Genomic DNA, 13489 nt, shown 5'->3' on the forward strand with positions numbered 1-13489 from the left:
GTCTCCAAGGGTTACAGGGTTATGTGAGAGGTATATCATTCTTGAGCATAGAGATTGTGCTTAAATGCTATGCAGGGAAGCTGAAATGATGAAGCACTTGACTTATAAAAGCAGCAGATCCTGTGAATCTATAGTCAACAAACTCTACTTGGCAACCTCACTCTACACACTGTCAGAAACTTCCTTTTATTCCAGTTAGTGACTTATATTACCAGCTCTTCTAGATTGACATTCATTCAGATACAACTGTGATTTCCAATTATAGCACTTTATACAGAGGCTTGGATATGCCAGAGAGATAGCAGTGACACCAGATATATCTGCTTACGTGGCTTGTTCTTGGTCTTGCACTCCTGGATAAGGATGGCTATACATGATGATACCTTAAAGAAAAGAGAATTCTTTTCATTAGTAGGTATTCAGTTAATTATAAATACCAACTTTAGATGAATAATGTAATATTTTCTAAAGAATTTTAATTTGGGGATATTCTTTCAAAAGAAAATGATTCCCATCCACTCCCAGTCACATCAATGCCATACAATTGATGGCACTCACTCTTTCTTTCTTTCTCTTTCTCTCTCTCTCACACACACACACATACACCCACACACACGCCCCAGTTTTTTCCACATTGTTACAGAATTTTGAGGGAAGGGGCAAGAATTTACACTTCTTATGTGGTATGTTTCCCCTCTATTAAACTTAAGTAATTGTTTTCTACTTTCTCCTCTCCATGGTCATATGTATGTTTGTATCAGTGGAACTTTAGATATGTATGACATTTAAAGAAGCAACGCAAAGGGAGACCAATTATGTGAGGATCTCCTAAAGAGGAGACACTTTCCACCCTCATCTCTTTTCATCGTGCCATATTGGATATGGCAGGGAAATACTGTAGCCTGAGAAGAAACTAGCTGGCTCCAGAAAAGTAGCCACTTAATTCCAATACAGTTCTTAATTATTTGTATCTCCCAGCGTTAGTTATACTTTCTGAATTAGAAGCAAGGTTCTTTCCTCCTTTTCCTGAGAGGAAAGTTGGTTAGCCAGAGTCAAAATGGGGTGTCAAGTTTCCCAAAGGACACGGTGTAGAGGCAAAACCTATACTGTCTGAGGAACTTTGGGAAAGAACGATAGGGGATAGGAGTGAGTATACCCCTTAAACATGTTTTCCTGTAGGGTTATAAGCTGAGCAAGAACTTTCTCACTTACTGATCATATAGCATTATGTTCATTACATTGGGATATGAAGGCTCTTTCACAACACCCAACTATTATAGATTATTCTAAAGTTCTATTATTTCCATTAACTTAAACTTATAATTTTTATTAGAGTATGACATATTTTAAGATTGAATTCTGCAACTGTTATATGTGGAAAAAATATATAGTTAAAATAAAACAAAGAAATGAACAGCAATAATAGTCAATTTGACCTATAATTTTAATCACATCATTGGGGGAATGCAATTTTCTTATCTTTTATATAAATTAATGGTCTCTCTTTTACTGAGATTCAATTTTCCTTGGGCCCTACTTAAACCTTGTTGCTAGATTATAATATAGACAAGGGGAAAGCACTTCTTTTATTTCTGATTTGTATTTCAGAATCAAGAAATACTATTTCATCAGAGGAATCTTTACATTTACAGTTGCTCCACCATGAACAATGCTGCTGAACCAATTCTCTTGTACATATCTTTAGCTGAAAGATCAAGTAACAGTATTAGGGTTTGGAATCTATATTACAATCTTCTCTGTGGGCTTGACAGCATCCAGAAAAATATCTTTCTTTCTTTTTTTTTTTTCTTCACCTGTTGCATGTGGAAGTTCCCAGGCCAGGGATGAACCCAGGCCACAGCAGTAACAACAATGGATCCATAACCAGCTGAGCCACCAGGAACTCCCAACATAGCCAGCATAACATCTTGAGCACAGTGATTAGTCCATGAATGCTTACTGAATCTCCTAAAATCTTAAAATTTCAATTATTTCCTCTACATAAAATATGTATTAAAAATAACACATTTTCTGTTGTCTGTCTCTATGCTTGTAAACCTAAAATGAGTAACTTCTCATTGACCATTGTTACTAAGGCAATAAGGATAAACACTAGGGTGGAGGAAACAATGTGTTACTATTTTTGGAAAAGAGCCTCATTGTGTAACATTTGTTAGCAAAAACAAGCAAATTTGTATTCTTTGGGAAGAAAGAACAGAATTTCCATGTTAAATTAACCGCTAGAGGGAACCACATGAATATAACAGATACTGGCATTGCAAAGGAAAACTAATTAATAGATTTTTATTAGCATGTTAAAAGTCAAAGAGAATCAACTTTACAGCTAAAGCAAAATCTCAATTCACATAGAATCCAACAAAGACACCTTAAATCAGCTAGTGTAGTAGGGGGGCAGGTGGTAGGAAAATAATTGAGCTGATTTTTAAAGACAGCATTATCACGGCAGATCCTACAATGCATTAGAAAACAATAAAAGTATTTTCAGGTGACATGGATGTCTGCTTTGAAAGAAAAAAAAAAACTCCTTCCAGAGAAGGTGGAAAGCTATCACTTTCATAACTCTATATAAGAAAAGTTAATAAAAAACAGAAGGCATACTACTACTACTACTAATCTCTATATAACTCAAACTAAGCCTTATTTATTTATTTATTGGATGCCTTGTGGCATATAGAGTTTCCTGGCCAAGGAATGACTCCAAGACAGATTTTCGACTTATGCCACAGCTGTGGCAATGCTGGATCTTTAACCCACTGTGCCAGGCCACTGTGCCAGGATCAAACCCATGTCCTTGCCGCTGCAGAGACACCACTGATCCCGTTGCACCAAAGCGGGACTCCTAAGCTTTATTTTATTTTATTTTATTTCATTTTATTTTATTTTTATTTTTATTTTTTTAATTACTCAATGAATTTATTACATTTATAGTTGTACAATGATTATCACTAAGCTTTATTTTTAAATTTAAAACATTTCCTAAGGATGCCCCTTTTCAGCAGGAAGGAGTCAGAGTGGTTGTTGCCTCTACCCTCCACCCCCCTACCTCTCCAACTCTAGAGGGGGGGATTGAGGCAGAATAACAACTCAGATAGGCAGTGCAGGAGCATGGGCTTCAATGCATTCTTTGATGAGGCTACTGATTAATATTTCTGGCTAAGGGCTCCAGGGAGTAACATCCCCACAGGCCTTGTTTACTGTAGGGAGTGTACCTATGCCTAGATGGACATTAATCTCTTCCCACTGGTGACTCAGTCTATGGGAAGAAAAGGGCAAAGAAACCATGAGACTTACGGGACATTTCTGCCCCTATAAGACCCTATTGGACAAGGACTGATATAAGTAACTGTGCAAGGCCAATGGGAGAAAACCACATCTTTCTGGGCCCCACGTTGGTAACCCCCATCATTAAGGGATAAAAACTCCTATAGGACAATGCAGGGGCATTCTTCTTCCCCCTCTCAGCCTGTCCTGGGAGCTATTTGTTTTCCTGTATAACACTTTTCTTGCTTGAAAAAACAAGCAAGCAAACAAACAAAAATTTCCTTTAGGGGTCAATATAAAGTTTATATTCCAGAATTATTAATTCTTTAGACTCTGTAACTTAAAACACAGTTGTAAGGGCCACAGAAAGCCTGATGTGGTCTAAACTGATCCAGATTGCTTTGGTTTTGGTAAGGAACACTAATAATAAATTAAATCTGAATACTGGTTTCAAAAGCCGACCCTTTAAAAGGGGCATTGTCTCTTTTTCTTATATACATACCTTTGCAACATTTCCCCCTAGTCATTTCTAAACTTCTTACATTTTTATCATCTGTCACAGCAGCAAGGGTCTTTTGCTCTGAATACGACATCCTACTAAAAGTCAAATGTTCAATGGTATTTCAAACCAGGTTATACTAGACCCACCTGGCTTTGGTCACTATTTAACTTAACTTACCACTTTTGACTACACCCTTTATTGATCTTCTAGGTCTAAGGACTACCTCTCAATTTTGTTATTTTCTTCACTGTTCCTGCTGCTAGGAAAATGCCAAAGCAGTTGGGAAAAATACTGCTTTCTCTGAAATGAAGACTCTGAAAGATTTTGTTCCCAGAATAAGTATTTGATTCTGCAGTTTACTTCTACAATCCCCAGAACACCCAGCACATGCTATTACATACAACAGTAGGGAGATGGAGGAAAGGTAGACGTCGGTGTTTTGAGAAACAATATGTTGTGTCTTTCTTCCTTTTTAATAGTCTATGTGTTAGCCCATATGTTAGGCTAGTAACTCAGAGTTGGCCAGCAAATATGTTCCTCCATTTTTCTCCATATTTATTATTTTTGAGGACCAGCATGGGGAAATAATTTGAGCAAGACTGAAGAAGATGAATGGTCTGATGAACAGTAATTGAATTAGAAAAAAATCAGTTTCTTTTAATTCCGAACCCTTTTAAAAACTATGTGGAAGCTTCTTGGGAAATCCCACTAAAGTAGACCTGGATGAGTATAGAGAAGTATTAGGAAAATGAAGAGGCAAGAGCCAAACAGGCCTGGGTTCAAATCCCACTCTGATTCCCAGAAAAATAACAGTAGGGAACAATAATACTAGTCCTCAGAGGGTGCTGAGGATTAGCAATATTTTATACAAAGCTTGTGTCATCATGGTAAGTGCTCAATTAATGGTACCACTTCACTTCTGGTACGACTTTTTTTTTTTTTTTGTCTTTTTGTTGTCTTTTGTTGTTGTTGTTGTTGTTGTTGCTATTTCTTGGGCCGCTCCCTTGGCATATGGAGGTTCCCAGGCTAGGGGTTGAATCAGAGCTGTAGCCACCGGCCTACGCCAGAGCCACAGCAACGCGGGATCCGAGCCGCGTCTGCAACCTACACCACAGCTCACGGCAACGCCGGATCATTAACCCACTGAGCAAGGGCAGGGACCGAACCCGCAACCTCATGGTTCCTAGTCGGATTCGTTAACCACTGCGCCACGACGGGAACTCCCTGGTACGACTTTCTAGTTTAAAAGTTTTGTTTCCACATTTAGATCCGTGTACAATATTCACTGACATTATTATTTTATTTTCAGCCTGTATAGAAGTAAACAGTTATAAAATATGTTTTCTATGAGATATAACTACTAGATGTGAGAGCAGAAATAAGTGTGAAGTCAGCATTATTATCCTGGCTTGATAAACGAGGAAGCTAAATTAGCCTGAAGTTAAGGGGATTAACCAGAATATTCCATCTGGTTGTAGTTACTATTTCCAAACTCCTTTTAAAAATCTGTGATTTAAATATCATAAAATAGCTGCCACTGGGAGGAAATGAGATCTAGTGTGCATTTTTCTATGGAGAGTAGCAAAAGCTGCAATACAAGAAGCATCTGTGTAAGTAACTTTACCGTGTCGGGCAGCATCGTATTTTGACATGTTGACTCGCAGGAGGAAATTATTAAAGCTGTTGAGGTAAGCTGGAAGGGAGTGATAGCCTTCTGGATCATACCATACCTGTTAAATTCCAAAAGAAGGCAAGATCGGTATGGTGTTCAAATAAATTAGGCAGTTTAGAATTTACATTTAAAATAAGTACACCAATTTCCCAGTAACTTATTTCATCTTGGAAATTATGAACCATCCCCTAGAGTGCTGACCAAAGATGTCTAAGTTTCCAAATTAAAGATGGTCAGAGATTGGGGAAAATAGGGTTTTTTTCTGCATGATAGCATCAAGTTATTAGATATCCCAGAACTTCTCTACAGGTAAAGCTTGAAATAAACTGAAGAAATCATTATTATCTTCATCTCTGTGTCTAGTCTATAGCAATGCTGGAATAGAACTAAAGCATTCTGTCTCTCATTAATAATAATAATAATAAATGGTATATAGGCCTGGCTGTAGAAATAAATTAAATAGATATACAAACTTTACACCTTTAGCAAAAAGACTGATAACCCTGAAATCTCCTCACTAACTTTCTACTGCTAGTTATAACCCAGAAGAAGGTAAGTTACTTTACCTTCTATGTCAAAAGCAGAGGGGTTTAAAATATTGGTATAGCTCAACTCAAGAAACCAAGTTGATAATTCAAAATTATAAATCTGATTTAGAGAAAAATTATTTAATATTAGAACTCCTTCCCTTACGCAAAAATGGTTACTCTATGTGTGGAGAAAGGGAAGAAAGGAACAGAGTGGGGCATTCAAACCCCAGCAGAAACTATTTACTTTCTATATGACCTTGTAAAAACTAGCTAACATAGACTCAATAATATCTTTTTTAGGTGTGCTGTAAGGATGAAATTAGGTAGTTGATGTACAAGATGACAGTGGTGCTAGGTTTATAACAGTCACTAAATGAATATTAGTTTCTTCACTTCCCCCAAGTTGTATATGTCTCTTACTACCAAATGAGAAATACGTGAAGAATAATTTAAAATTTAAAGACTACTTGTGATCATATGAGTAATCATATGTGTGTCTGATTCTGTGACTCAAGCTTGTTTACAATTCAAAGTACATGTATAATCTAGGAGAAAAAAAAGTCGATGGGATTATTTACATCCATCAAATTCTGTTAAGTTTCCATATTCTTTTTTTTTAGGGCCGCACCCGCAGCATATGGAGGTTCCCAGGCTAGGGGTCCGATTGGAACCATAGCTGCTGGTCTACACCACAGCCACAGCCACAGCAACATCAGATCCGAGCCGCATCTTCAACCTACACCACAGCTCACGGCAATGCCAGATCTTTAACTCACTGCATGAGGCCGGGGACCGAACCTGCAACCTCATGGTTCCTAGTCGGATTGTTTTCACTGCCCTACGATGGGAACTCCAGGTTTCCATGTTCTTTAGGAAGCAAAACTAAACATATATGACCCATATACAAGGGAAAATGCATAAAACATTAATGTATAGTTTAATAAAAAAATTGTAAAGGCAATAAACCCATCACTCAGTTTGAGAAATAAAAGTAGCCAGTACATCTCATTTTTTTTTTTTTTGTCTTTTAAGGGCTGCACCTGTGGCATATGGAAGTTCCCAGACTAGGCATCAAATTGGAGCTATAGCTGTAGGCCTATGCCACAGCTACAGGCACAGCAACGAGGGATCCAAGCTGCCTCTGTGACCTACACCACAGCTCATGGCAATGCTGGATCTTTTACCCACTGAGTGAGGCCAGAGATCAAACCTGCATCCTAATGGATACTAGTCAGATTCGTTTCCACTGCATCACAGTGGGAGCTGCCAGTACATATCATTTTTTAATTGCAATATTCTCTCTCTTCTTTAAACAATATGGTTGAGTTTTGCCTACTCTCAAAGTTTATGGTACATGTAGTTATAGTTATGTATTCCTTTTTGTTTTTTTCTTTGCTTCCTAATAATGTTTGGGAGAGTCAGCCTGTTTGTTGAATGAAACTGAGCTCATTCATTTCCATGGCTGAAGGTTCTACTGAATGAGTACGTAAGAGTTTACCTTTTTATTCTACTGTGTGTTGACATTTGGGATTGTGTTTTTGCCTAATTTGAGAAATATTATTGTGTACATTTTTGTATATGAAAATGGGTACTTGTGTGTACACTTTTCCCTAGGATAAATACACAGGATAGGAACCATTATATTATGGAATATGATTGTTCCAAAGAGCTTTTCAAATCGATTGGTCAGTGTTTTGTTTTAACCTCATAAAAATGCTTGAATATTTCAAATTCACTTTCTCATGTGTACGATATCTCAAAAGAAAGATTATAATTTACCTTGGCAAGTGTTCTATTAGCAGGAACTGCTGTTATATCAAAACGCAGGTCTTTAGTCAAAGGTAGCCCAAAACTCCAACCTCCATATCTACACAGAAAAATTGATATTTGTTTTAATGGAGAAAATACTCATAAATAGGTCTAAAATGTTTAAGAACTCATTTCTTTCCATTAGGAACATGTTTACAGAAAGAAATATTTCTGTCTGACAAATATAATTTTATTAATTTCTTTTATCATATTTTAGTCTAAAGTGTACATTATAGCTAGAAGTAAAAAAGTCTTTCTAAAAATTGCAAATATAGAGTAATTGTTCTGAAAATAAGTTAACACATAAACTAGACAACTTCACCAACTTAACTGGATCATGCACCATTTCAAAAATCTTAAGATTTTAGTGCTTAAGTGTCTTTTTCTAAAAGTAATTTAATATTAAAGTGATATCTTTTTTTCAAATGGCTCTATTTCTTCTATTCTCCAATCTTTTTTTTCTAATCTGTCCCCTAGTGCTCTACTTTTTTATTCCTGGATGTTTGAAGGGGAGTTGTATGTATATAACTACTTGTAAGATCTTGGACTTTTAAAGTAGAAAATGGATTATTGAAAAAAAATATATGTACTCTGCTGTACAATGGAAAAAATAAAAATCATTAAAAAAATCAAGGATAATCTTAGCCCCAATTTGGGAAAAAAAAAAAAAAGACAGTGTGGTACTGGCACCAAAACAGACATACAGACAAATGGAACAGAATATAAACCCAGACACCTATGGTCAATTAATCTTCAACAAAGGAGGCAAGAATATAAAATGGGAAAAAGATGGTCTCTTCAGCAAGTGGTGCTATGAAAACTGCCACATGTAAATCAATGAAACTGGAACACATCCTCACACCATGCACAAAAAATAAACTCAAATGGCTTAAAGACTTAAACATAAGACAAGACACCATCAAATGCCTAGAAGAGAACATAGACAAAACATTCTCTGACATCAACCTTACAAATGTTTTCTCAGATGAGCCTCCCAAAGCAACAGAAATAAAAGCAAAGATAAACTAATTGGACCTAACCAAACTGACAAGCTTTTGCACAGCAAAGGAAACCATAAAAAAAAAAAAAAGACAACTTATAGAATGGGAGAAAATAGTTTCAAAATGATACAATTGACAACGACCTAATCTCTAAAATATATAAACAACTTATACAACTCAACAGCAAAAAACCCAACAACCAATGGAAAAATGGGCAAAACACCTGAACAGACATTTCTCCAGAGAAGATATACAGATGGCCAACAAGCACATGAAAAAGTGCTTAATATCACTGATTACTAGAGAAATGCAAATGCAAATCAAAACTACCATGAGATACCACCTCACACCAGTCAGAATGGCCATCATTAATAAGTTCACAAATAACAAATGCTGTAGGGGGTGTGGAGAAAAGGAAACCCTCCTACAATGTTGGCTGGAATGTAATTTGGTACAAGCATTGTGGAAAACAGTATGGAGGTACCTCAGAATACTAAATATAGAACTACCATATGACCCAGCAATCCAACTCTTGGGCATATATCTGGACAAAACTTTCCCTGAAATAGACACATGCACCTGTATGTTCATTGCAGCACTATTCACAACAGCCAAGACATGGAAAACACCTAAATGTCAATCAATAGATGAATGGATTAAGAAGTGGTATATATACACAATGGAATACCATGCAGACATAAAAAAGAATAAAATAATGTCTTTTTGAGGGAAGTAGATGGAACTAGAGACTGTAATACTAAGTAAGTCAGAAAGAGAAAAAAAATACCATATGATATCACTTATATCTTGAATCTAATATATGGCACAAATGAGCCTTTCCACAGAAAAGAAACTCATGGACTAGGAAAACAGACTTGTGGTTGCCAAAGGGGAGGGGGAGGGAGTGGGATGGACTGGGAATTTGGGGTTAATAGATACAAACTATTGCCTTTGGAATGGATAAGCAATGAGATCCTGCTGTATAGTACTGGGAACTCTATCTGGTCACTTATGATGGAGCATAATGGAGGATAATGTGAGAAAAAGAATGTATATATGTATGTGTGACTGAGTCACTTTGCTGTACAGTAGAAAATTGACAGAACACTATAAATTCACAGAATTAGCTGTAGTGGAAAAAATTAAAATCACTAAAAAAAAAAAGAAAATACTTCCCCCAAAAATCCAAGTAATAATTTTAAAGTTAGTTTACATATCCATCATTTACTGGGTTAAATAAATAATAATAAATAATGTTCATAATAAATCTCATTTCATTGAAAATAGTTACAAGTATATTCACACGTGTTGACCAACTTTCCCCTCCCAGCTTTATTAAGACACAGTTGACAAATAAAAAGTGAATATATTTAAAGCATAGAAATGTCTTGATATATATATATAGTGAAATAATTTTCACAATCAATTTAACTAACATATCCATTATCACACATAGTTACCATTTTATTGTATGTACATCTTGAGAATTCTTAAGGCCTACTCTCTTAGAAAATTTCAAGTAACAATACAGTATTTTTAAGAATACTCACATTGCTCTAATTAGGTCTCCAGAATGTACACTTTGCATTACTGAAACTTTGTAGCTTTTGAACAACATCTCCCCATTTTGCCTTTCCTCCAAACTCTGGCAACCACTATACTACTTTATCCATGAATTTGACTATTTTGGATTTCATTTACAAGTGAAATTATGCAATATTTGTCTATTATTCCCCTTAGCATAGTGTTCTCCAGGTCCATCCATGTTGCAAATGTAAGGCTGCCAACTTTATTTATTTATTTTTTTTTGTCTTTTTGCTATTTCTTTGGGCCGCTCCCTTGGCATATGGAGGTTCCCAGGCTAGGGGTCGAATCGGAGCTGTAGCCACCGGCCTATGCCAGAGCCACAGCAACGCGGGATCCGAGCCGCGTCTGCAACCTACACCACAGCTCACGGCAACACCGGATCATTAACCCACTGAGCAAGGGCAGGGACCGAACCTGCAACCTCACGGTTCCTAGTCGGGTTCGTTAACCACTGCGCCACGACGGGAACTCCTATAGCAAATGTTTAGATGGCTTAACAATAAGCCTGTGGCCGTGCTGCACAATGAAACATTTTATTCACATGCAGATACCATATTTTGTTTTGACACATTCATATTGCAGCTAAGGACAACTGTCACCAAAGCCATGCCTTAAAACTTTCCATGTTGGCATAATCTAGTCAATAACTTCTCTTTTGCTTAGATTAAAAAAATGTACACTTCTAACAATAAATTTTTGAAGTCTTAGACAATGCTTTTCAATGTGATCAAATCTTAATTGAGTCATTACTTAAACTTTAATATGTAAGGCTGTTTAGATAAAACAGAATTTACTCAAATAGTCAAAAGAAACTTGCATTTATTGTCAAAAATTCAAAAGATATATACTATTAAAATTGTAACAGTAAGGAAGCAAAATAGTCTAAATTAAATGTTATTAACAGAGTATTTTTACCTTTTTTGCGTAAACTCATTAGCAGTTGATATAAGATAATTTTCCAAGCGGTGCCCGGTCAGGTTATAAACTACTTGGGAAGAATAAGTTCTTCTATGAGGTGGAGAATAGTTAAATTTAGGACATTCCTGAAAAATAAGGTTAAAAATTAAGTTCTTTCTGGACAATGCTATACAAATTAAATAGACAATGTTAAGGAGCTTCAGTCTCATGATTTGTCCTATTAGAGCAACTGGTAGAGTATGATAAGAGTGTCCTTTGCCTCTAAGGAGGTTTGAGAAGGAAATCATCTTGCTGACGGCAAGAAATTACAACAAATAGTTGTTATTTATATAGAGCACATACATGTGTTTAGAACTCGCTTAAAGCCAAAAAGGAACACAAGTTAACTAATGTTCTACATTTCTTTCACTGTACTGACAAGCCAGATGTGTTTGGAGAATAACTTTAAACATTCGGATGACTCAATATTGCCTCAATAATTCACAGGGAAGAAAAAAATGTTTGCTTCATATTGAAAAGATAATATTAACAGGCATTAAGTTCTTAGGGACTGACTGCAGTGGAGAAAAGTTTGTGTTATATTAGTTTTAAGGTATAAAACCTAGGTGTCAGAGCTCAATTGTATACATATTTAAATTTAAAAATAATTTAATTCTACCTAAATCAATATATATATAGATTGCTTATACATACATAAGTTGCAAAGACAGTATGGAGACTGCCTGTATGCCTGTCAACCAGTTTTCCCCATTGTTATCATCTTACATTACCATTGTACATATGTCAAAATTAAGTACCTTGTTATACTACTATTAATCAATTTGAGCTTAGATTAAACCACTTATTTGTATGTTTGTAGCTTTCTGCACTTCCTGACTATTTACTTTTCATTAAAACTTCCCATGCTTCACAGTCATGAAGTTTATTTGGGGAAAGCTTCGTATGTTTCCAGTTTTTCCTTCCAGCTTTCATGGGGTCCCAGAGCCTGAGCCTGGCACCTCATGTGTGTATCAAGAGCATTAAGTTGCAAGTTGCTCTAAAATATAAAATTTCACCGTGCATCAAGTTGTATCAACTTGAAGATCACATTCTGGAATGTCACTGGTTTCATTAATAGAGATACCCTTATGTATGCAGTGCAACTTTTTAGCTTAATATTTTTATGGAATAATATTATATATACAGAAAAGCATATAGATTATAAGCATACTGCTTGATAAATATTGACAAACTTGTAACCGACAAATGGATCAGAAAACAGAACAATGCTAGTACCCCAACCCCCCTGGTCATGCTTCTTCCCAATAACTACCACTTCCAAAGTAATTGGCACAAAAGAGTTTTGCGTGTTTTTGTATTTTATATAAATGGAATTGTATTGTATGTATGTAGTTTCTCGTATTTGGCTTTATTCACTCATCATTTGTTTGTGAGAATATGATGTGTGTAGCTGTAAACCATTCTCATTTTGCTGCATGTAGAATTTCATTGTGGAAATACATTGCATTTGATTTATCTCCTCTACGATTAGTGGGAATTTTGGTGGCTATTATAAATAGCATTGCTATGAATATTCTAGTGTTTGACTAAGTGAATTTTTTCATGTTTCTGATGGGATTATAACAGGAATGGAATTGCTAAATCCATTGGGTATGTATATGTTCAGCATTAGTAGATACTGTCAACACTCTTCAAGAGCTATTTACACAAATTTGGATTCTCATCAGCAGAATATAAAATTGAAAATAATTTAATCTACTGAGTTTTTTAAATTAATAAAATTTATCCAGATTCCAAGCCTAAATACTAAGTTAGTTGACTTTTACCGTGAGGTCAAGAAAATACATGAAGAATTTCAGAAATTAGCCAAGTTGGATGAGGCATTAGAAAACTCTGAGTACTGGGTAAGACTAATATTTATATATGCAAGGATTTCAGAAGATGCTTGCTGGATCCCAGCTTTCATTGTTAGTAACTGCCTTCCGTGAGACCACAAAAATAGGTTGCATTTACTGAAAACATCTTTATTCTAAAATACTATATGTACCAAGACAGTTTAGGATGTAATCTTATGGCACTTTGAAGAAAATATTTATTGCTAGATTCCTCCCTAAGGGGAAGTAAGCTGACAACATAGTGACCCTCAGATACTCACGACCTCTTCAACAATATTTAATTTCCCCAGGGA

General features: G+C 35.8%; 1 protein-coding gene across 1 annotated transcript in view; it reads right to left on the reverse strand.

Moving 5' to 3' along the window:
* Positions 1-13489, reverse strand: part of ABCA12 (ATP binding cassette subfamily A member 12) — a 200405-nt gene that overhangs the window by 29720 nt on the left and 157196 nt on the right. The window contains exons 37-40 of the mRNA XM_047773427.1: positions 11299-11426; positions 7766-7853; positions 5409-5514; positions 329-383 (exon numbers count right to left, since the gene is read on the reverse strand). Coding sequence (XP_047629383.1) covers positions 329-383; positions 5409-5514; positions 7766-7853; positions 11299-11426 — 377 coding nt within the window. The remainder of the gene's footprint in view (positions 1-328; positions 384-5408; positions 5515-7765; positions 7854-11298; positions 11427-13489) is intronic.

Source organism: Phacochoerus africanus, chromosome 3 (assembly GCF_016906955.1).
Source record: "Phacochoerus africanus isolate WHEZ1 chromosome 3, ROS_Pafr_v1, whole genome shotgun sequence".
Classification (NCBI taxonomy): Eukaryota; Metazoa; Chordata; class Mammalia; order Artiodactyla; family Suidae; genus Phacochoerus; species Phacochoerus africanus.